The 20,891-nt window shown below is 40.1% G+C and overlaps 1 protein-coding gene across 2 annotated transcripts in view; it reads left to right on the top strand.

Moving 5' to 3' along the window:
* Positions 1 to 15,029: 15,029 nt before the first annotated feature.
* The window catches only part of VWF (von Willebrand factor), a 129,722-nt gene continuing 123,860 nt past the window's right edge, over positions 15,030 to 20,891 (top strand). For both annotated transcript variants that reach the window (XR_008974509.1, XM_057426168.1), the window contains exons 1-5: positions 15,030 to 15,154; positions 16,615 to 16,669; positions 17,260 to 17,418; positions 19,049 to 19,151; positions 19,237 to 19,445. Coding sequence is in view for 1 of the 2 variants with exons in the window: in XM_057426168.1 (XP_057282151.1) it covers positions 16,615 to 16,669; positions 17,260 to 17,418; positions 19,049 to 19,151; positions 19,237 to 19,445 (526 nt within the window). In the remaining variant the exon portion in view is untranslated. The remainder of the gene's footprint in view (positions 15,155 to 16,614; positions 16,670 to 17,259; positions 17,419 to 19,048; positions 19,152 to 19,236; positions 19,446 to 20,891) is intronic.

Genomic DNA, 20,891 nt, shown 5'->3' with positions numbered 1-20,891 from the left:
CCTGGTGTCTGAAAATCTGCCAACATACTTGCCACAGCGAGACTGGTTCTATGGCAGCAGAAGTTGCAGAACAGTTGTAATACAAGTGCTGAGGAGTAGGAAAGCTGGGGAGGCAGGGGAAAAGTCATGGCATCTGATAGATGAAAGCCCTCAGAACATAACTCCCCACTGAAGCACGGTGTGAGCATCCTCTCATTGCATCTGCCCATGAGTCCAGCTGGACACAGCCCGCTGGGGAGCTTGGAGCCGGACTCATTGTGCTGCTGATTGCAATCCCTGTGCTCCATCCTCCTCTCATTGCGGTAGGAATGGTCTGTTCCAGAGGCCAGAAAGAATTGCTAGGCAGCCTGTAAAACAACAGCAATAGAAGGTTAGATTTATTCCTGCCTTGTATCAAGCAGGATGGATTTAGAGTGTCCACCTCTTCACAAAGCAGTCTTTAACTGCATTTCTTGTTTCTCAGCAGTTTGCATTTATAGTGCCTTATTAGTCCTTGGTTTCTGGACATTCCTTTAACCACGGTTAGCACTGAGAACAAGTTATTGCTGTACATCCTTGCTTTTCAGTGAACAAGGATTTTTATTTTTAAAATTAACTATTTTGTACAGATATTTAATTTTTCAGGATGCTTTCTTAACCCTGGCTGAAGATTTTGGAGTCTCTGGTTTCCTGACAGTGACTGTGGTGGGCACACAGTGCCTTGGCTGCATGCTTGTTCTTTCCCCATCTCTTAATCTCCTCCTCTCCCCCCTCTTCTCACCTAGTGCAACACTTTGTGTTATTTTCCACATCACAGGATGTGCAAATTGGTTAAAATGGTTGGAAGGAGCAAGAATCAGGGGACAGGCTGACTTGGTGCACGAGGTTGTGAAAGACTTCTAGAAAATACGGTTGAAGACCATCATATTCTCACTGTTTTGCAGTAGCCGGCCCTGGCATAATTTGGGACCCCCATGTGCAAAATGACCTTTGTAAATAACTGGTGAGGTTTTGGTAGATCTATATCTGAGGGACTTCGAATTTAGACTGTGTGTTTAAAAGGCACAGTAAAATTTCAAGACAGTGAAAGTCAGCATGAATCTTGGGTGCTTAAAATCTTCTCTAGCCTTAGCCTCTACCTTCATTATAGAAGAGGGTGAAACTGTCTTCTGTGCCACTGCACTTTACTGCTTTCAGTGTACAAAGCTTTGTCTAGACTAGGATTTATGTCAGTTGTGCGATTAGTTCATTGATGGATGTAAATTCCAGCCTAGGTATGAATGTGTCTTTCATCACTTGCAAAGACTTTACCTTCTCTCCATTCCATGGGATTGAACTTAAGGTGTTCAGTGCGTGTGGTAGAGCTCAGTTTTGATTTTCTTTTCCTTTTTTTCCTTAACGTTTCTGCTGTGGTGCTGGTGCTGTTTGTAATGCAGAGTGGTGGACCTGCTCCCCACTTTGCTAAGTTCTGTACTGAGAATATCAACAAGATATCAGGTCCATATAGTTTACACTGTGTGTAAAAAAAGTTACCTGTAGACAGGAGGAGCACAAAAAATAGTGAACCAATATTGTCAGCATCCTTGCCTGTGCCCTTGGCAGTTCCTGCAGCCAAGCCACCATCAAGGACCTGTTCTGCTCTTTATGGGAGCCCTGATTAGGTGATAGTATGTAGCAGATCAGCCTGCCATCACAATGTTCAGTCTTTATCAGGATAAATAATGTGAGTAGTATATACTTTCTTCTGTGCCACTGAACTGCTGAGCTCCTGTACTTTTCAGCAACAACTGGATAAAACCAGACTGCAAGCTGTTTTGAGCATTATTCTGCCCAGAACATCCTTGTCAGGTTTATCTTCCTGCATGGCAGAGTGACATTTCTGGCTAAGTTCACAAGCCTTCCTTTGTCCCCACCGAGAGTCCTTCAGCCTCCTTGTTCTCCTGGTGTGTTACCTGCTAAGGAAAGTAATTGATGAGGAGGGGCACTGTGGTACTGTTGAACAGGAGGTGTGGTTCCTGAGTTCTCAGTACAGCTTTCTAGCATTGTCATTGGAAAATTCTAGTTCATCAGAAGAGATGTTATGCCTGTGGTACCTTTGGTTTAGGTATCGATCTGTCCTCTTGACTGATCCCCTTTTTTGTCATCACAATGCCTGATTAGGCTGTTGTGGAATGGGGGGATGAAAAAAATCTAGGAGGCCTCCAAAACTGGGATGAAAACCTGGAAATGAAGAATTTTCTAGATGGCAAAAATGTTGTTTCCCAGGTAGCTCAGTTATCACCACGTTGTGGAGTTTTAAATGTCTAACAGGAGTTTCCAGACTTCAAGCTTCCATAATATCCTTTCAATTAGGAGGCAGGACAGGAACTTTGCAAAATCACGTCTCAGATTTTCCACTTGGAACATTAAAAAAAAAAAATAATGATATATATATATAGTTTTAGGAATAGTGGGAAAAGCAGAGTTAAGTATCCTACAGATCTGTACCCTCTGCATCTCCTTCCCACTGTAATAACCAGTTTCTCTTCCTCTCTCTCAACCACATCTCTTCCTCCCTCTCCCCTTTCTGACCTCCACGTTTTTCCCCTCCTGCTGTCACTGAAAGCCACCCCGCAGAGCAGGGACTTCCTGCTCCTTCCTGTATTTACAAACTATCACCAGGGAAATGTACTGACTGGTTTGCAGTTGAGGCAATGCTGATAATGTTGAGTGGGTGCTTCAGTTTTTCCTTCCTTCCCACACAAGGATGCTGATACTCATTAAACACATGAGGACATGATTTGGTTAAAACTGGCCAAAGAATTAAATATATATTAAAATATGTATGTAAGTAAAGTTTAAACCAGACTAAAAACCAGGCTTAAATACATCCCTTTAGGAAATGTTGACTTTTAGTTTCCAGTGCTGTTAATCCCCAGCCGTCAAATAGGAGCCAAGAGATTTGGAAGAGGCTGGTCCCACAGGCATCAACTTCAGTGCCTGGGAACCACTTTTTTGGGATAGAGCCCTTCTGTAGTTTAATGGTAGCACAGAGCTTCGTACATACAAACATGGCACAGAAGCGGCAAATCTGTTACTTAACAAATACGGCAGCCAGTCTTTAGAAGGACTAAACCTGAGTTTTAACCCATGTTTGTAATTTCATAGTTACTGATGCTAGTCTGAATCTCACTAGTTCTAGTTATTGGAAATTCAGGCTTTGGTGCTTTCCAGCTTTTCTTTGAGGAATGTTTTCTTTGGCCTTTTTGCCAAACAGGCCTTTTTGCTGTAACTTGAGTTACAAGTTTTAGATGGTGAAGGTAAAAATAGACTAAAGTAGTGTTAAAATATTTAAAGCTTAATTTATTTGCAAACTGAGTAAATTCTCAAACCATGCTAAGGTCTAGTCAATGATCTGTAAAATTTTGTCAGCATAACTACCTCACTCAAGTGTTCTTTCTGTGGTCTTCCTACTGATGCTTTGGGTTTGGACAGCGTTTGTTGTCCTGTGTTTATACAGCAGTTAACATAGTGGTACGCTGGCCTATGAGTAATCTCGTAGGTGCTCCTCGGGGTTCTATAATGGAAGTGTATTTTTCTTTCCTCTTTATAAATAAAACACTTGCTGTGGGATGTGTTTCCACTTCTAGTTACATGTAATCAGCTCAACACTTTTGAGTCTGGAAGAAAATCAGTATGTGCTTGTAAGAATTGAATTTCATGTCTTTTAATAGATGAGATGTAGCAGTGCTCCTGCTTTAAAATGCAGTGGTTTAGATAATTTAAGGGTGTTTTTTCTTTTGTTTCCCCAACGAAATGACTATACTATAATGGTTAATGATAAGCAAAAAAATGTTTTCAAGGTTTTTTTTCTTACAGAGCATTTATTGCATTTTTGCCGCTATCCTGTACAGAGGAATTGATGGTTCTACACGTTAAAGAAGCAATTAGTTTATTTGGCTTACGGAGTTAATTAAAGTAGTGGATGTTAACTGCTTAGAAATGAGGAATAAAAGCTCCCTGGAATCAGTTCTGGCACTTCTGCCAGCCCTGTAATTGCTATAAAATTATCTTTATGCAATTAGTAGTGGCACCTGTTACAACACTGCCTACTATGCATCTCTGCCTTCCTGTCCTGAGAGTGATGACATGACCTGGGATGTATTTCTGAAATCAAGGGAAGGAGGAGAGGAAAAATGGAGTAATACACGGAATGATGAATGTGTGGAAAAGAACACGTGTCACAGCATGTTAATTAAATAGTCCGTATTAAAGTAAAATGGCCAAAGGTGAGTTAACTTTTGGAAACCTTTTCATTTGTAAAATGAATACTAATTTCAGGGAAGAGGATTTCATGTCCTGTGTTGAAAGGTGAAATGGGACTGAGAAAGATATTGCAAGAGCCACTGAAAGGTGAGTGTACTCTTTCTCAGCCCGTTAGGTTCAAATTAAACTTGACTTCTGCTGATTTCATATACGCTATACAATCTACCCTAACCTTCCTGAAATCTCTATATATCCATGCCTGAATCTCACCTTCCAGAAAGCATGTCAGACTGCTGGGATCAATAGCTCAGTTTTGTATGTGTGTTGAGACCTGAGTGTTTCCAGAACTGTTTCTATGCATATCTACAAAGCCAGCAAGGAGGGTGCTGACCCTGTGCTGTCAATAGGGAAAAATGAAACAGAGTAAGAATGTGAACAAAAGTAAAATCAAATGAACAAAAAATTCGGTTACATCCATGCTTGCTGGATCCTCAATACTGTTCTCTCTAAATAACATGTATTTTTCTCCTAAACAAGGGAAGGAAAAAAAAGATTATATTCTGATTATTTTAGTTTAATATCAAAAGTAAGTAAGCATAATTTTTAACTGTTTCATGGTTTCAGAACAAGTTATGACCAGTATTATGTCAAGCCATCAAACAGAAATAAGCAAGATAGTCTTCTTGTTGTTGTTCTGCAGATAACATCTTTGGAAATGGGCTCACAAAATAGTGAACCCGAGGTAGCTCTCAACTTTGAGGCTGTTAAAAAACTAAACTTTTAGAACACAATTTTTTGCACAGTTCTTGTCCCACTCTAACTGGAAAATTGTTGGACTGCGTCAGCTGTTTCTTCCTGTTAAAATCATAGAATGACAGACTAGCTTGGGTTGGAAGGGACCTTAAAGATCATCCAGTTCCAACCCCCTGCCATGGGCAGGGACACCTTCCACTAGACCAGGCTGCTCCAAGCTCATCCAACCTGGCCTTGAACACTGCCAGGGATGGGGCAGCCACAGCTTCTCTGGGCAACCTGTGCCAGTGTCTCACCACCCTCATAGTGAAAAATTTCTTCCTAATGTCTAGTCTAAGTCTCCCCTCTGCCAGCTTAAAGCCATTCCCCCTTGCCCTGTCACTACTTGTCCTTGTAAGAAGTCCTCCAGATTTCCTGTAGCCCCCTAGGTACTGGAAGCCTCCCCTGAGCCTTCTCCAGGCTCAACAAGCCCCATCCCTCTGATCATTTTTATGGCTCTCCCCTGGACTCACTCAAGCAGCTCCACAGCCCACTTGTACTGGGGCCCCAATGCTGAAGGCAGAGTGCTCAAATTATATTTAGGGGGTGTTTTTAATTTTTAATGTAATTTATATAAAATTCCGTAATTTTTGGAACAGTTCAGTTCCACACGTCTCCCCTCCCTCACCCATCCTTGCATCTGCATTGTCATTATGCCTGATGATGTTTTGGAATCTTGCAGCATTTGGAGGGTTTTATCTTTTATTTGAATGCCAAATACAGGAGTTGGGAGTTCTTCTGAATATCTCAGCTTTGTTCTTCATCTTGAAGTAAATCTTTACCCTTCATGTTTATGAAGAAAGCCTTGTAAATGCTAATCTACATTTTTTGATGATAAAAAAATATATCAAAAGGCCTATGAGAGAGAACTAATTTTTATTTAGAATGTCATAGTTCTTGTATTAGTCTTGTGATTTTAGGATACGTGAAGACATGAAGAAAAATTAGGAGCTAAAGGCAAATTTCACAATATAAGCTTCCCCCCCTATCTCCCATGCTTACATAAGATGATTGAAGGAAAAAAAGGGTGGTGGTGGGGAATGTGCATAAGACATAGATTTGTTGATCACATAATGGTGCCAATTGTTCCCAGTGAGCAGTGAATGTTTCTGTGACTTAATTGTCCTCCACATGCTCTGTTTTGTACTGGGGTAAATCAGCGTTTCAGAAAGAGAAACGCGTGACTTTGCGTGAACGATCTGCTTATTATTAGAGTTGTTCCTAGCTTGGCATTATAAAAACAGCTAAATAGAAGTCACATCCATGCACAACTTTTCTTTTTCAAAAGTGATGGAAAATGGAATAAACATTTAAGGTAAAATCCTGTCTCCTCTTGGGGCAGTGGAATGAACTTCCATGGGCCAAGACTTCAGTGCTAGGGGCTGTTACTAGTGGAGACCTTCATAAATTTCCTTTTTTTCAATGGGAACTGCCATCTCTATGCAATTTGGTTTAATTCATAGCACTCTTCCCAGACTTTTACAATTGTTTTGTTTGTGTGCAGAAGCTTCCTGAAGAAAAGTATAGCAACATTTAGTCAGAAAAGTTTCCTTGTTGTAGTCCATATTCAAAAGAGAATTAAGTCAGTGAGCCTGAAAGCATATATAAATATTTTAAGTGAAGGCCAGTATCATAGAATCACAGAATGGTTTGGGTTGGAAGGGACCTTCAAGCTCATCCAGTTCCAATCACCTGCCAAGGACAGGGACACCTTCCACTAGACTGGATTGCTCAAAGCCTCATCCAGCCTGGCCTTGAGCACCACCAGGGATGGGGCAGTTGCAGTTTCTCTGGGTATGTTTCACAGAAAGTTTGTATCATAGCAACTCACTGTTGCTGCTAGAAATACAGTTTACAGAGCAAGGAAATCTGTGGCTTCATTTTATCAGAAACATAATAGAAATTTTAAAATTTGCCTGCTAAAAAGTATCTGCATGATGTTATAATTGAATATAGCGATTGAAGCTCTGGTAGGGATGTGAAAGTTGAAGTTCCAGAAAAGTTGAAATCGGTGGGAAAAAATATTTTAATGCCTAAGCTCCCCCTTGCTGATTGGTGTTTCTGGTGACCTGTACTTCGAAACCTGAGTTACAGCATGCATTTTTAACATGGTGTGGCATTAATTGTTGGCACGGTTTATTAACAGTAGTATTGGGTTGAAATGTTAAATGAACCCTGGTGGTATTCTAGTTCAAAAAATAATTAATCTAGGACAATCCTTCAGTGGTCAGCCTTGAACACAGGAGCTCCAGCTGGCTCTGAATGCTGTCTCCACCGAGCAGTGGAAAGATGTTCATCAGCTGCAAACCTGGATGGAAACCTCTGCTCTTGCACGAGCATTTTGGGAAGCCTGTCATTAGTGAACTTCATTAGTAAACCTTAGACCAGCCCTGTGCATGGAGAAGATACTAATTTATCCTTGCTTACACACTTGTGGTGCAAATACTGGAGATACTGTTTCTATCTTATTGCAGAAGGCAAGAGGGATGAAATTGCTTCTCAAGCTGTAAAGCCAGCACATTACCTATGCTTGCCCCCTTCTGTAAAGGCAAAAAATAACCACTTACACCATTTAAATCTCACCTGGCAAAGTATGACTCCTGTTGCTATTGTCGTAACTGCTGAAAGAAGGGGATTTATACTGACAGGAGCAAAAGCATGGACATGTACAAGATGTGATTCAAAATCAAGAGAGTTGTAAGAACTAGCAAAACAAGGCGTTAGTTCGTTAGTTGTAAGAACATACAAAAAAGATGGCTTTCCTCTTCTTTTTTTTTTTTTTTTTTTTACTTGTTTGCCACTCTAAAAGGGTATTTTCCATCTTTTGTCTGCTCTTATTTATCTCTGCTCCTGTCAGGATATATTAGTGTTTTCCTTTCAGAACAGATGCAATTGGTGTTTATATGCGAGTGTGTACATATATTGGTGTATATTTGTACATGCTTGCATTCATGGTGCTTAATTGTAGAATGGTCAGGGTTTGAAAGGACCTTAAGACCATCTAGTTCCAACCCCCCTGTCATGGGCAGGGATGCCTCCCACTAGATCATGTCACCCAAGACTCTATTGCTTTTGGAGTTAGTAATATACTTTGATTCTCCCCCCTTCCTGCCTGAATGGAGAGCACGGTGGTGAGGCTGTGACATCAAAGCTACATTTCTGTTCTGTTGGCCTCCTCCTGTGTTTGGTCCAGGATCATCAATCAAGGGCAGTTTTACTTATATATTTACTTTAAAACGGTAAATCTTAAAAGTTGACAACCCCCCAGATATTCCAGTTAGAAGACTGAATGAGGACATTTTCCATATAAATGAAATTTGGAGATCTTGGTGTTTATCTGAGGGTAACTTTGGCTAATTTAATAATGAATTGCTCTACTGCATATATGGTGTTCCAGGGTGAGTTGTTACTGCAAATGTTTTACAGTCCCATAGCCTGGAAGTGTTAGCTAGTCACGTTTTTCATGGTTTCATTTAAAGGCATTTTAGCAGCCAGACATTTGGACAAACCTAATCCCAAAGGGAGGGATTAACTGCTTTTAAAGCATGTGTTTTGAAAACTGGCATGACGTCATGCACACTTCAGACTCTCATTTTCTCTTATTATCTTAATGGAAAAAATACCTCCCATTGTATGTATCTTATTAGGATTTTTTCTTCAGGAGCCTAATGGTGATATTGTGGTGTTTGACTGTCTGGTGTCTGATGTCAGTGCTGATGTTAAGGTGTGATGAGGATGTGGAAATGTTTGCTCTGTGCAGAACAGGCTAAATGAATGGAAAGCATCCCACAGAGAAATTGAGGGCTTGGTGAAGTGAATATAGCATGTATGCACTGAGTACACGGCTTAGAAAATCTTATGCCTGTAAATACATAATGCAAACTAATAAGGCTAGAGTTTTGACTAAAAAAAAAATAAAAGGAATATGAAAACCACAATTCCAAGGGTGGGGGGAAATTGTTGAATTAGGCTTTGCTGACTCCCAGTATGCAGGGAATTTCAACCCGGCGTGGAGGTTTAAGACATTAACAAGCAAAGAGCAGTGAGCAACTGCTTCCAAACTCTTACAGGAGGAGACTGAAAACAATCAGTCCCCTCCCAAGGTCTGCTGTTCTGCTGTTGCAGCATCCCCTTCCTGGGAGCGCTGAGACGTGTTAGTGTCTAGAATGTAGTGTCAGGTGTATATCATTGAGGTGCTTCCTAACTTACACAGGGGATAAATAGTTCATAGACTATTAGAAGAAAAATAATCTCTCTCCTGATCTTTCATTCAGTTTCTGGTAACTCTTTGTAATGTAATGCAAATTTATGAGGTTTTTTGGCTCTTCAGCTAGCGCAGACTAGAATAGTGCCGCTGACTTCAGCAGAGCAGTACCAGTTGACACCAGCTGAAGATTTCATCCTTCAGCTATAGTATGCTTACTCCATAGAGATATTATAGGATCATTGTACAGGAGGGGGGATATTTTGCTTTGATGCTGTGCTGCATATCACTGGTCTTACAGGAGGCATCTTGGATTGTATTTTATTGTGGCAGGTTTGTAGTGTAGTGGTTCTGCAGCTACGCTGAAGTGCTTTATACAGGGTAGCACTGAAGAGCCTTGCATCACTTGCTGTAGCCTGAGGTCCTTTTGGCTCAGATGACTTATAAGATAACCCCAGGAAAAGCTGTGAAATTGGAAATCCCATAAACTTGCCACCAGGGCAGGAGTTCAGCTTGTAATAAAAAGAATTATCTTTAAAAATGCCCTTCTCTGATGTGTTGTGTAGTTAGGGGAGAATGTCCAAGTGTTTGATTTACCTTGTGCAAGTGGTAAACAAACAAAAGTGTTTGTTTGTCTTTTGCCTTTCCAGCATGTGGAAGGATGTCCGGAGGTTGAGGGCTTATGGACATTGCAAAATGTGGGTGGTTGGTGCCTATGGTCCTCTTTGAAGAGTGTCTCTCTACGCCATCTATCATTAACTGTGCCAGGAGAAGGAACTGAGCACTGATGACCCCCAAAATGCATTGAAGCCTCTGCAAATCATATGGGACTAGAGCCAGGGGCACTGTTTAGTTTTCCAGATAGGCTTTCTGTGTGTTTCAAAGAAATGGACTTGCCGCTTCTTCCTGAAATTCTTTTATAGTGCTGTGTGCAACATAGTCCTGTTTGGGCAGCTGCCACAGGGACAGATCACGGGCCTGGCTTTCTTGTGATGCAGCTTAGCTGTTCGACTTGCCTTGCTGAGGAGTCCCTTGGCACGGCAGAGAAGTGGCGGAGGGGCAGCATGCAGCTCCAAGGGCAAACAAGCACTTCTAATGCCATCCTCAGGGACATGGGGCAGCCCTGATGAGTATCCCTTACTTCTGGCACTATACTGCATTGCTAGTACGCATCCAGTTTGCTGTTTTGGCCATGGCGTCTCTAATATCTAATATCTCTAAGTGGCTTATTTTCCCTACCCTTATGTGTCAATGAATGATTATGCACTATAGATCTCATTCAAAGCTTTTCTGCATGGGGAATGTCAATACTTCATATCAGTACTACTGTATTGTTCATCTATTTTGCTCAGCTTTTTCCTCGAAGGAGTACAAAAATACATAAGTATTCCAAAGGGAGGGGTTCAAATAAAGTGTTATATGAGTTTTGCCATCTGATATTCTCTTGTTTGTGGGGTCTGTCTGTCTATCTATCTGTCTATCTATTTTGGCCTTTTATTTTTTTATTCTCTTGGGGATGGGAAAGGTAGGAGGGGATGCTGTGCCCTGTGTTATTTCTGGCCTGCTGCACTGGGCTTTCAGGAGCTGCTGAGGGATGCTCTTACTTTCGGAACTATTTGCAATGTTTCTTATTTTAGCTTATTCGTTTTTTTTTATGCTGAGTTTCACTCTTGGGTCACTAATGGAAAAGCGTATATGAATCTCAGTTGTGAAAAGACACAGATATAATTTCCTGTGGACTGGGGTAAAGAAAGCAGGGTGTTTTGGAGTTTGGTTTGGATTGGTTTTGTTCTACCCAAAAAGTAGGATTCTGGTGGCTAACACCTGTTGCTTAGGGAAACAGTTGTAAGAAATGAGGTGTAGTGTTAAAGGATGGGATTTCACTCAACAGTAAAGACCACAAGCTCTTATCTGATTCATCATTTGATGCCTGTGATTTGATTTATCACTATGATGGACCAGTCCTTCATTAATTTATCTGACTTCTTTCTGACAGAGTGACCTGTGCTGAGGCCTTCCAGTTATGTGTTTTAAAGGCTGAGAATTTCATTGACTGCTCCCAGCTTTACACTGGGAGAAATGATAAATACTTGTTTCTTATTTACTGTCTCTGTGCCATTTGTGATATGGTAGATGCCCCTCATGCTTTCCTTCTCTGATTTTCTGAGATTAGAAATTTTCTTCCCTTCCAGAGAAGTTGCTTTCTACCTCTAATCATCATTTTATCTTTTCATTTTCTATGCTTAAGAGTGTCACTGTTTTTGAGATAGATTGGCTGAAAACACAGAATATATTAAAGATTAAAGTCTACGTTGCATTTATGATTGCACACTGATTTCTTTTTTTTTAATTACCAATTTCCTGTAATTCTTTCACTTTTTCTGAAATCTCACTTTTCGAAAGTGATAAAAGCTCACTTTCGAAAGCTCACTTTTTCACTTCCAAGCAATGAAGCAGCGTGGCTTCCTTCCCCATAAGTTTCTGCTGATTTATGAGGTATGTCTTATGTTCCAACATTTCCTACATTTCACAGTACACCATCCTTCATTTGTTTTTGTGTGGCATCTCAGGATGTGGCATTTGGGATTTCAGTTTACTTAAGATGAGTTTACTCAAGTGTAAGAACACTTTTTAGACTTCAGAAAATCAATCAATGCCTTTACCTGCAGAAATTAAGTGATACTTACAGAAACAAACTTTTTCAGCATAGGATACTTCTACTCAACATGCTTACATCAGGGCCAGAATCAGGCTGAAACCTTCAGATTAGTTAGCTCTATAAAGGTCCACGTGTTGATATCCTAGACTGGTTTGTTTCCCACTTAAAAAAACAATTTTAAAGAAAATGTTGTTACTGAACTTCATGGGTGTATTTTCTGTAAGGTGAATTTCTTTACAGTGGATGCTTGCATCTTTTAAATAGTCTTAAAGTGGCATCCTGTGTTGCTACCATAGGCTAATCTAATTTGCTGGTTCCTAAGAACAGAATCAAAACTCAGTATTGCTAGGCATTAGTTTTCCAGCTTATCAACATATTTTGGCTGGTTTTTGTTGTTCAGGCCCTGTATGCTTCATCACTGTTCCTACAGTCAGCGATGCTGTTTCATAATGTGGATGCTTTGTATCAGTACTTGTGTAACCAGCTTGATGACAAACGTGGCATGCTGTCTAATGCTTTAGTGCATGTTATCATATAACTGTTAGGAAGCTTTGGACTTGTTGCATGTTACCTAGTATTTGAACAAAGCAATGAAAATCAGTATTATGGATAATTTTTCTCAGAAATCCTTTCTATTCTGTTCCAGGAACTGGCTATAGGGGGCTTTCCAGCAACAGTGCATAGTCCTTTATTTTATTTCCCTGTGTCTCAGGTGTATTATTTGTAAAACTCCACGTCAGATCTGTCCAATCACTGTGCTTTGTATTGGAACAATGTACAATATCAGTCAATGAATGTGCTCTTTAATTACCATTTCCCTTTTCTGGGGGAAAACAGAGCCAGGAGGGGAAAAAGACACCCAAAAAGCAAACTTCCTATCTCAATTAATTTTTTCTGTTATGTTCCCCAAGGCACTTAAAAGGTGTCATGATGTCTGGCTTATCTGAACCATCTATTAAACATTGGCAGTGCAAGTCACAGAATGTCCCCCGGTGTAGACCAAGGCTCTGATCATGCTGATAAGCACCCATGGACTTCAGAGGCTCAGTCCAAGCTCAGTAACCAGCCTGCCTGCAGCCTCCTCCTCTCTGAAGCACCTTTTGATGGGCTCAAACTTTTGTGCAGTTTGGTCTCTTGCTCCCTGGTGCTCCAGATAAAGCTTGTTGTGGTGTGAAAGCAGCAGCACAAAAGCTAATAAAGGAAGATCTCAGCCATCCATCACTGTTACAGACTAAACAATCCTGTATTGTTGAAGAACTGGCCCCTTATTATAATAACAGTAAAGAAATTGCTATAGAACAAAACCAGCAATCTTTTTATTTTTAATGAGCATTTTAAGGAACTCTCTATCCTTGGTATGTACAAAAGACTGAATCAAAGCTACCTGTTAGATTTAGATTTGCAAGAGAAAGTTACCAAATGAAGGGACTTAGGGTCTCAGGATTTGGGTCTCAGGATTAAAACTGAGAAGGAGACAAAAAAACAAGGTGATAGGAGCTCTTATTCCCTGTATTGTGAATAATACTGGGATTTCTATAATTAAAGGTTTTGAGAACACCTCCCTGTGATTACTAACGCCCAGGCTCTTGGAGATGTGAAAGACTTGCTGAGATTTGGCAGATGGACCCAAGAGGAGAGAATGATTCCTGGTCAGCACTCTTCCTCTGTCTTCACACAAACCCAGAATTGGTTATTGTCCTTTACTGGTACTTTATTGCAGCAACAGGGATTGCTAGGATTGTTCCATGCTGGAGGGATGTCTGTGGAGCACACCGAAAGCCATGATTGCACTGGACACCAAGTTTCTGCGCGTGTGGAGCCTTTTACTGTATGTTTCCCAGGATTTTCCCAGCTGCTCTCAGGCATGGGCCTTGCATTGACATGAATGTGAGAGGGGAAAACCTCACTGCTGCTGGAGAAAAGGCAGGAGGATCTGGCCGAGAAGACCAGGACTAAAGGTGTTCATTTAAGAATCTTGTTCTCTGGCTTTTCACATGGAAAGAAACAACTTGGTCTGTGTTGTTTTCTTTTTGTCACTTGGTAGCTGTAGTGCAGCTCTATAGCATTTTAACATGCAGATGTCATGAAGAGTTCATACAAGACAAAGTAAGTATGGCTAACAATTTATTATTTGTATTTTTTGTAACTACTCAACCGAAGTAGAGTCATCACCTAAATTGTCTTATCTATTGCCATTCTGCAAGTTTCAGCTTAGTCATCTCTGGAAACCATAAGGGAAATTGCCTGCAGGAAGAAAAGATATTACAATTTTTATATTTATTTTTTATTTTTTTTTTTCAAAGAACTGTGTGCAGGGCTCATACTCTCTGCATTCTCAGAATTGCTTGTGCACTAGACAGGCACACCTGCTGGGGACTCTGGGGAGGCACATTTTTATTGTTGTGCATTGTTTTTCTTGGTTCAATTAAGGATGCGATTCTGTGAACTAGTGGCAAAATATGATTTACAGGGAATCGTGTTGCCTTCTGACCCCTGTGTTGTTACTAGGATCTATGGAAAATATGAAGCATGGGACATTGAAAGTAGTGTCATCTGCTCTGCATTTTTTGCTCAGCGCTGTACATATATGCCCATGAAGCTTGTGCCCACCTCTGTAAAGAAGTATATGCATGATTAATTTGTTACCATGTCTTGTTCCAGAGGGTACCTTTATAAACATTTGTGAATTTAAGGTTCCAATGTGTTGATCTAATACAATGGACAAAATTCAAACGTGTTTGTATGTGGAGAACAAAACCAGGCTGTTACCAACTCTGAGTTGTTTTTTTTTCCTTCTTTCTTCTTTAAAGCAGATGTTTGCAGGAAAAAAATAGTAGGGTTCTGCGGCCTTTAAGGTATGGAGCATCCTTCTATTTCTCTTTAACAATAGTCTTTTAAATAAATGTGCTGCCTGTTGGCTCAGCCAGTGAGATCTGTCACACATACACATGCAAAATATATTTCAAAGAATTACCTGTCATGTAAGATTTTAAAACTATTTCCCCTCATTGTAACTTTCTGGCAATTAAGGCTACTGATTTACACGATAGCAATTTAATCTATTGTCTTGAGACTCAAACGGATGTGACGTTTGCTCTTTATCTTTCCTTTTAAATGAGCAACAGTTCCTGCTTGTACAAAAACAAGGAATTTCAGACCAAAACCATTCCAGTCCTGTCTTCTGAGGGAACGTGGGAACAATGGTGTAGTAGGCTATTGGTAGCAACTGGAGGAGTTTCTTGTTCATGTGCAAGAGGAATCTCGCATAGAAGAAGGTACATTCATTTATCATTAAGCCAGTGATAAAATTTATTGAGGGTTATATACTGGCAAATCATACTTGACTGTATTCTGATTCGTTGGTGGCAGCTGCTTTATCACTGTTGGGAGAAAGTTCAAGTCTGCAGCTTAGAACAGACTGGGAGGTGGAAGGGGACTGAAGAGTTTTATACCCTGTCTTTTTTCTTTGCCTGCTTTGTAAGACTGAAGGGTTAACAAGGAAAAGCAATATCTGGTTCTGTCACAATAACACAGTGCATGCACTAAAAATAAACTAGCAAGTGTGTAATCTGAGAATAATGCCTATTGTTTTCTTTACCATTACTCTGTAGTCACATTTCCATGCAGTTCCCACTTCTTAGCTATCTTTCAGTAGTAACAGCCTTATGTCAGACTGGCATTTGCAGCACTAGATTAGACTGAGTTTTATAATGGATCTTTCTTTTCCTGCCTTTGGTAAATGTGGCAAACCTGGTGTTTATTCATGTGGCTGTGAATTGGACCTACATAATTGACACCAGAATTTGTCTTTGCAAAATGTATTCTGATCGTTAATCAGAGGGTTCTTTTAGAGAAAGGTGTGTCTGATCTCCTGGCATTAATGTATTAAATATGGTATATTTAAGCTTCTCTAGTTGCTTATCTGACCACTGAAATTAACTCACTTAGATGGAGCTCCCTACAGTTTTCATCCATTAACTGTTAATGAAATACAGAATGCATCTGTAGTTCACCATCTGTATAACACTCATATCCCATTATTACTTTTACAGGTCTGGCAGTACAGGAGGTACTTTACAGACATATGGGGAACAAAGGCTGATGTTTTCATTGTACAAAATAGGAGGCAATACTAACACTGATTTTGGTGAATGGAAATTTTCACCCTGGGTCTGTAATCTCTGCACGATTTCCTCCCTTTACTACTTGCCATTTATCTCAAGTACACCATCACCCTGAAATCAGTGGATTATAAGCATGTGGTTATAATGGTCTGCCAGCCAGATCTGTTGGCTGGTGCAAATCCTATCTATTTTTTTCCTCCTGTGGAATTTTGGGCAGGATTCAAATCTTGTGCAGTAGAGGTGACTTCTGCTGGAGCCAAGTTGGCTGATCCAGTTTGGTGTGCTTCTTCATGTCAAGTTGTCTGATAAATAATGCTGTGTATTGAAGGGCAATGTATTAACTTGAGTAAATTGGCATATATGTGTATGTTGGGTTGCATTTCCTGTGGAGGTAGCTCACATTGCTGAGGGGTGAAAACGGAAATAAAGAATAATTAATCTCCTAGATTACCTATTTAAAGAAGCATGGATGGGTAACTGAATTACTGTGAAAGTCTATAGATTATTGGTTTATGAAATGTAGAGCCTCAGAAATAACTTTATAAAGAAAATGATGAGTTGTTGCGAGCCAAACAGTATATTCTAATCTTTCTCTTTTTGATTTTTGACAGATGCTCCTCTTGACAGTGGTGCTAACAAACCTACTACAGGCTACTGTAATATCAGGTGGGAAAACGTGTTTATTTTCTGATGTCTAGGAACTGTAATATGCTTTCTCTGTTTCTTCTGTAGATCCTCCCTGCCTCCCCACCTCACCCATCTAATCCTGCCATCCTGGCTCAGGCAATATTCTCATCACAGTGAAGGCATCAATAAGGTTACTGCTTTTGGCCCTTTACCTTGCAACAAGCACTGTATTGAATCACAGATTCTCTGAAGTCAGTGATGCTTGGCTGAACAAACCATGCGACTTGTTCATGCCGCCCTATTCATGCTAAAATAAATAGGCTATCCTGTTTATTTTGATAGGATTGCAGGCAGATACAGATGAACGAATGCACGGTATTCGTTAAAGAATCAGAACTGGAATTACCCATGCAAGGTTTGGGCAGGTAGAAATAAAGCAAAAAAGCCATTTCACTAATGCATATAATAATAATCTGTGCTTGATCCTATGTACTGTCATGCTGTCCTAGAAGCCAGAGCTGGAGGTTCAGAACACGCAATGATCAATGGCGATGAATTCCAGCAGATAAATTCCTGAACTACAAAATGATTGTTTTACATTGCAAGTTGTGTTGTGTTTTGATATCCAGGATCATCAGGTTCTTTGCTTCAGGAGTCATCAGGTTCCCGTTGCAGCCTATTTGGGAATGATCACATCAAAACTTTTGATGGTTCTTTCTACAGTTTTGCTGGGGACTGCAGTTACCTCCTTGCTGGGGACTGTCACAAGCGCACCTTCACACTCTTAGGTGAGTCTGAGCAAGATACTAAGAAGTAACAAATGTAAAATGTGTGATACGGCATTTCACTTAGGTCGGGTTCCACCACTGAAAAGAAAAAACAAATAGCTGCCCTTTGTCAGATAGGATGGACCACTGCATAAAAGGGTCTTATTTGTGGTTTGTTCCATGTGGTGTTTTAATTTTCTTAGGTATGAAAAGTAAGGAAATTCTGTCACTTTGGTTTCAGTTATCCCTTGGTAATATTGCTCCCACATAACTAAGCTGCCAAGGAATGGAGATTTTCTTACTGGCTTTTCTAAAGAGGGAAAGTTAGACCTTGTTTAATTTTGATTTTTCTAGAGGAATGTGGCTGTTAAAGCTGAGTACAAGAGTAAGAACTACACAACCACATAGAATTAATTGTACCTGTATGCTAAATACCCCCAGTGAGAAAAAAATCCCATCCTACAGGACAAAAGGCTTTGGATTAGCATGAGTCTCTGCAGTATTACTCTTAGGGATGGGCAAGAGAGATGAAAACTGTGTATTACTCTCACCAACTCTTTTGGTAGATATTCTAATAACAGTTCTGTATTAGTCATAGTTTAAAATGACTCTTTGCTGACTACAAGTAAATTGAAATGAACTGATCCCATCACTCTGAAAAGCAACCATACAACGAATTAAGTAATTTTATTCTTCAACTTGAACAACTTGGTACAAAGTTTTTGTATGTAGAACCCACCAGCATATGAATTGATTACAGTATTTCATGTCATCAAATAAATCTTAAAAAAACCAACAACCCAAACCAACAAAATATGAGCAGACACTTAGCGTTTATATTGAGCACATAAACATGGCATAACCTATTTATGATTCCTATCTTAGTGTATGTGTGTGGGTTTGTTTTGATTCTAGATAACTGGCTGTGAAGTGCAATCTGTGTTGCTGAGTAAAGTGTCCAGGTCTGGGCAGAGCTGGCTACCTCAGCAGGAGGTCCATTGCACAAGGAGCTTCTGTAAAGCCAAAAATAGACAATGGGCAAAAGCAGAGAAAGGACTGTGTCTGAACTCTCCTGCCTCTCTTCTCTCTCAGAGCCTAAATTGTTTTCATCTCTATGTACTGCTGCTTTTGAAAAAAGCAGAGTGAGTTGCCCCCCCGCCACTTGGATAGCCAGTATTGGCATCTACCCCTCAAAGGCTAGTTGAGATGATTAGAGAGCTTATCAAGTATAATGACATTCAGGCTCAGTTCTTCCCTAAATTCAATGGATTCAACCTCCTTCTCTTACCACTGAGCTATGCATTGGTTTTGGGAGGAAACAGGGAAGGGAAAGAGCATAGCAGATCTTCACATTCTTCTCATGTGGAAACTCCTCCAGTGTGCATGGAAGGATAGGAAATTCCCTGGCTAGACAGTAACAGTGAGAGCATGAGTCCATAGCCAGTGCCAAGTCACATGCTTGCCAGTGGCTGATGCCAGCCCTAATCCTGAGGCTATCTGTCCATTTCACATTAAGCAACTATGGGATGAAATGCATGGATGGAACTTGAAAATCTTAGATGATACAGTCCCAACTCTGCAATGTGTTACTTACAAGTTGTCCTGCCAAATCCCGGAACTAACAATATTTACTTATGTCTCATCTCTTCAGGTGACTACCAGGATGGGAAGAAAATTGGTTTCTCTGTGTATCTTGGAGAATATTTCAATCTTCGCTTCTCTTTAGATGGAGTTGTGATGCAGGAAGACAAAAGGTACCAGTGGGAACAACTATTCCAACGGAACCCCCCAGTGTTTTCAGTGTGTCATATTCTGAGAAATTCCTATTTTTCTTCACAGGGTTTCCATACCTTTTGCTTCCAATGGCATATTTATAGAGAAGGAGGCAGGTTATTACAAAATATCCAGTGATGAGCATGGCTTCATGGTGAAGATTGATATCAGTGGGAATATTCAGATAATCTTTCAAGAAAAGCACTATAATAAGACCTGTGGGTTGTGTGGCAACTTTAATACATTTCCTGAAGATGACTTCAGAACTCAGGAAGGTAAGACTGCGACTAACTGATTGTATTTTAATATACATTCTGCACACTCTTCCTGATGGGTGATTCAACACTAACTTCGTTGATCCAGCAAAATGTTTCTACCTGTCAGGTGCCTCATCTTGATATGCCGAAAAGCTGTCTGACTAAGTTCTTTTATCTTCCTTTCTCCTCAAAGGAATGAATTTAACACTTTCAGAAATCTTGAATCTAGGGACATAAAGATAAAGCTACAGGCTAAAAAATGTATAATACAGTGTTTGGAGAGGCCGACTAGGAGAAGACCCAGCAAAAAAAATGTAAGGAATACTCATTGATTCCACTTCTAATTTTTCATGAGTTAGACAAGTGGGAGTATGAATAAAGTGGTTACTTTTAGTGACATTTCCCTGTCTATGTGGGTTGTTGGACTGGAGGTGCACCCTATATCACGCCAATCCCTATTAAGAGGGAGAGACAGGACTGCTTTGCTGCTTTATACACCTTTATGTGAAGTCTGCTGGTGTGGGTGAAGACTTAAGAGTTGTGGAAAAGCCATGAATATGGCTTTGAAGGACTGATCTTAGTATGTGGTGTTTGAGAGTGTTTTCTAATTCTTTGCACTTGAAAAGGAAAGGTTAAGAGTAAAGTTAATTAAACATTAGTATGTTAAATTGATAGTTTAGAGTATGTATTAAAAACAAATGATACAGAAAATAGAAAGGGAGACAAAGCAGCTTGGAGAAGAGCCTGGCATTGCTTCAGAGAAGTAAGATGTGTTTTACTGACAGTTGGGAAACACAAGCATAGCTTCAATGTCCAGAGAAAAACCGGATTTTATAGTATGTTAAAATGATTGATCAATCCTTCAGCAATGTAAATAATAAGAAACAAACTCAGCTCACAGAATTGAGGGCTTTGATACCTTGATGTCTGAATGTGTTGAGATCTGAAGTTTACATCTTTTTAATAAGACCAGAAATAGGAGTAAGGCTATTGCAAAAAAGGAGAAGGGAAGGAGACTGTATTGCCTTGGACTCTTCAAATGTAGAAGGTTCTTTCCTGCTTAAAAGTGATTCATGCTGTATTTGTTTAACATGCCAGAGACTGTATCCTCCCTCTTAAAAAAAAACAGTGCTTTCACAGCCACAGATTTCTGAGTGTAAGGAAGTACATGACAGGGTCATTGCTTGGAAGAGCTGAAAAATAATACAGAAGGTGACAAAGAACATGTGTAGCTCTTCCTCCTTACTGAGGAAGGCCCTGACTTCTGTAATCTACATGGATATACAGTTTGGTGCTTTTAGCCTGAAGGATAGAGTCGTATCTCAGCAATTCTGCCTTCTTTTCCTCCCTGATACAATAGACCTTTCATTTAAACTATTTTTGAAGGAATTAGGATTAATTATGGTTTAATTTGTTGTATCAGTGAGGAACGTCACTGTTCCCACACATTGTTTGTCCCCTTGG

The sequence above is a fragment of the Pezoporus wallicus genome, unplaced genomic scaffold (genome assembly GCF_028554395.1).
Source record: "Pezoporus wallicus isolate ANWC-B61680 ecotype Strahan unplaced genomic scaffold, APGP_CSIRO_Pwel_v1 scaffold_3294, whole genome shotgun sequence".
Taxonomy (NCBI): domain Eukaryota; kingdom Metazoa; phylum Chordata; class Aves; order Psittaciformes; family Psittacidae; genus Pezoporus; species Pezoporus wallicus.
This window is presented reverse-complemented; position numbering and strand designations above follow the sequence as displayed.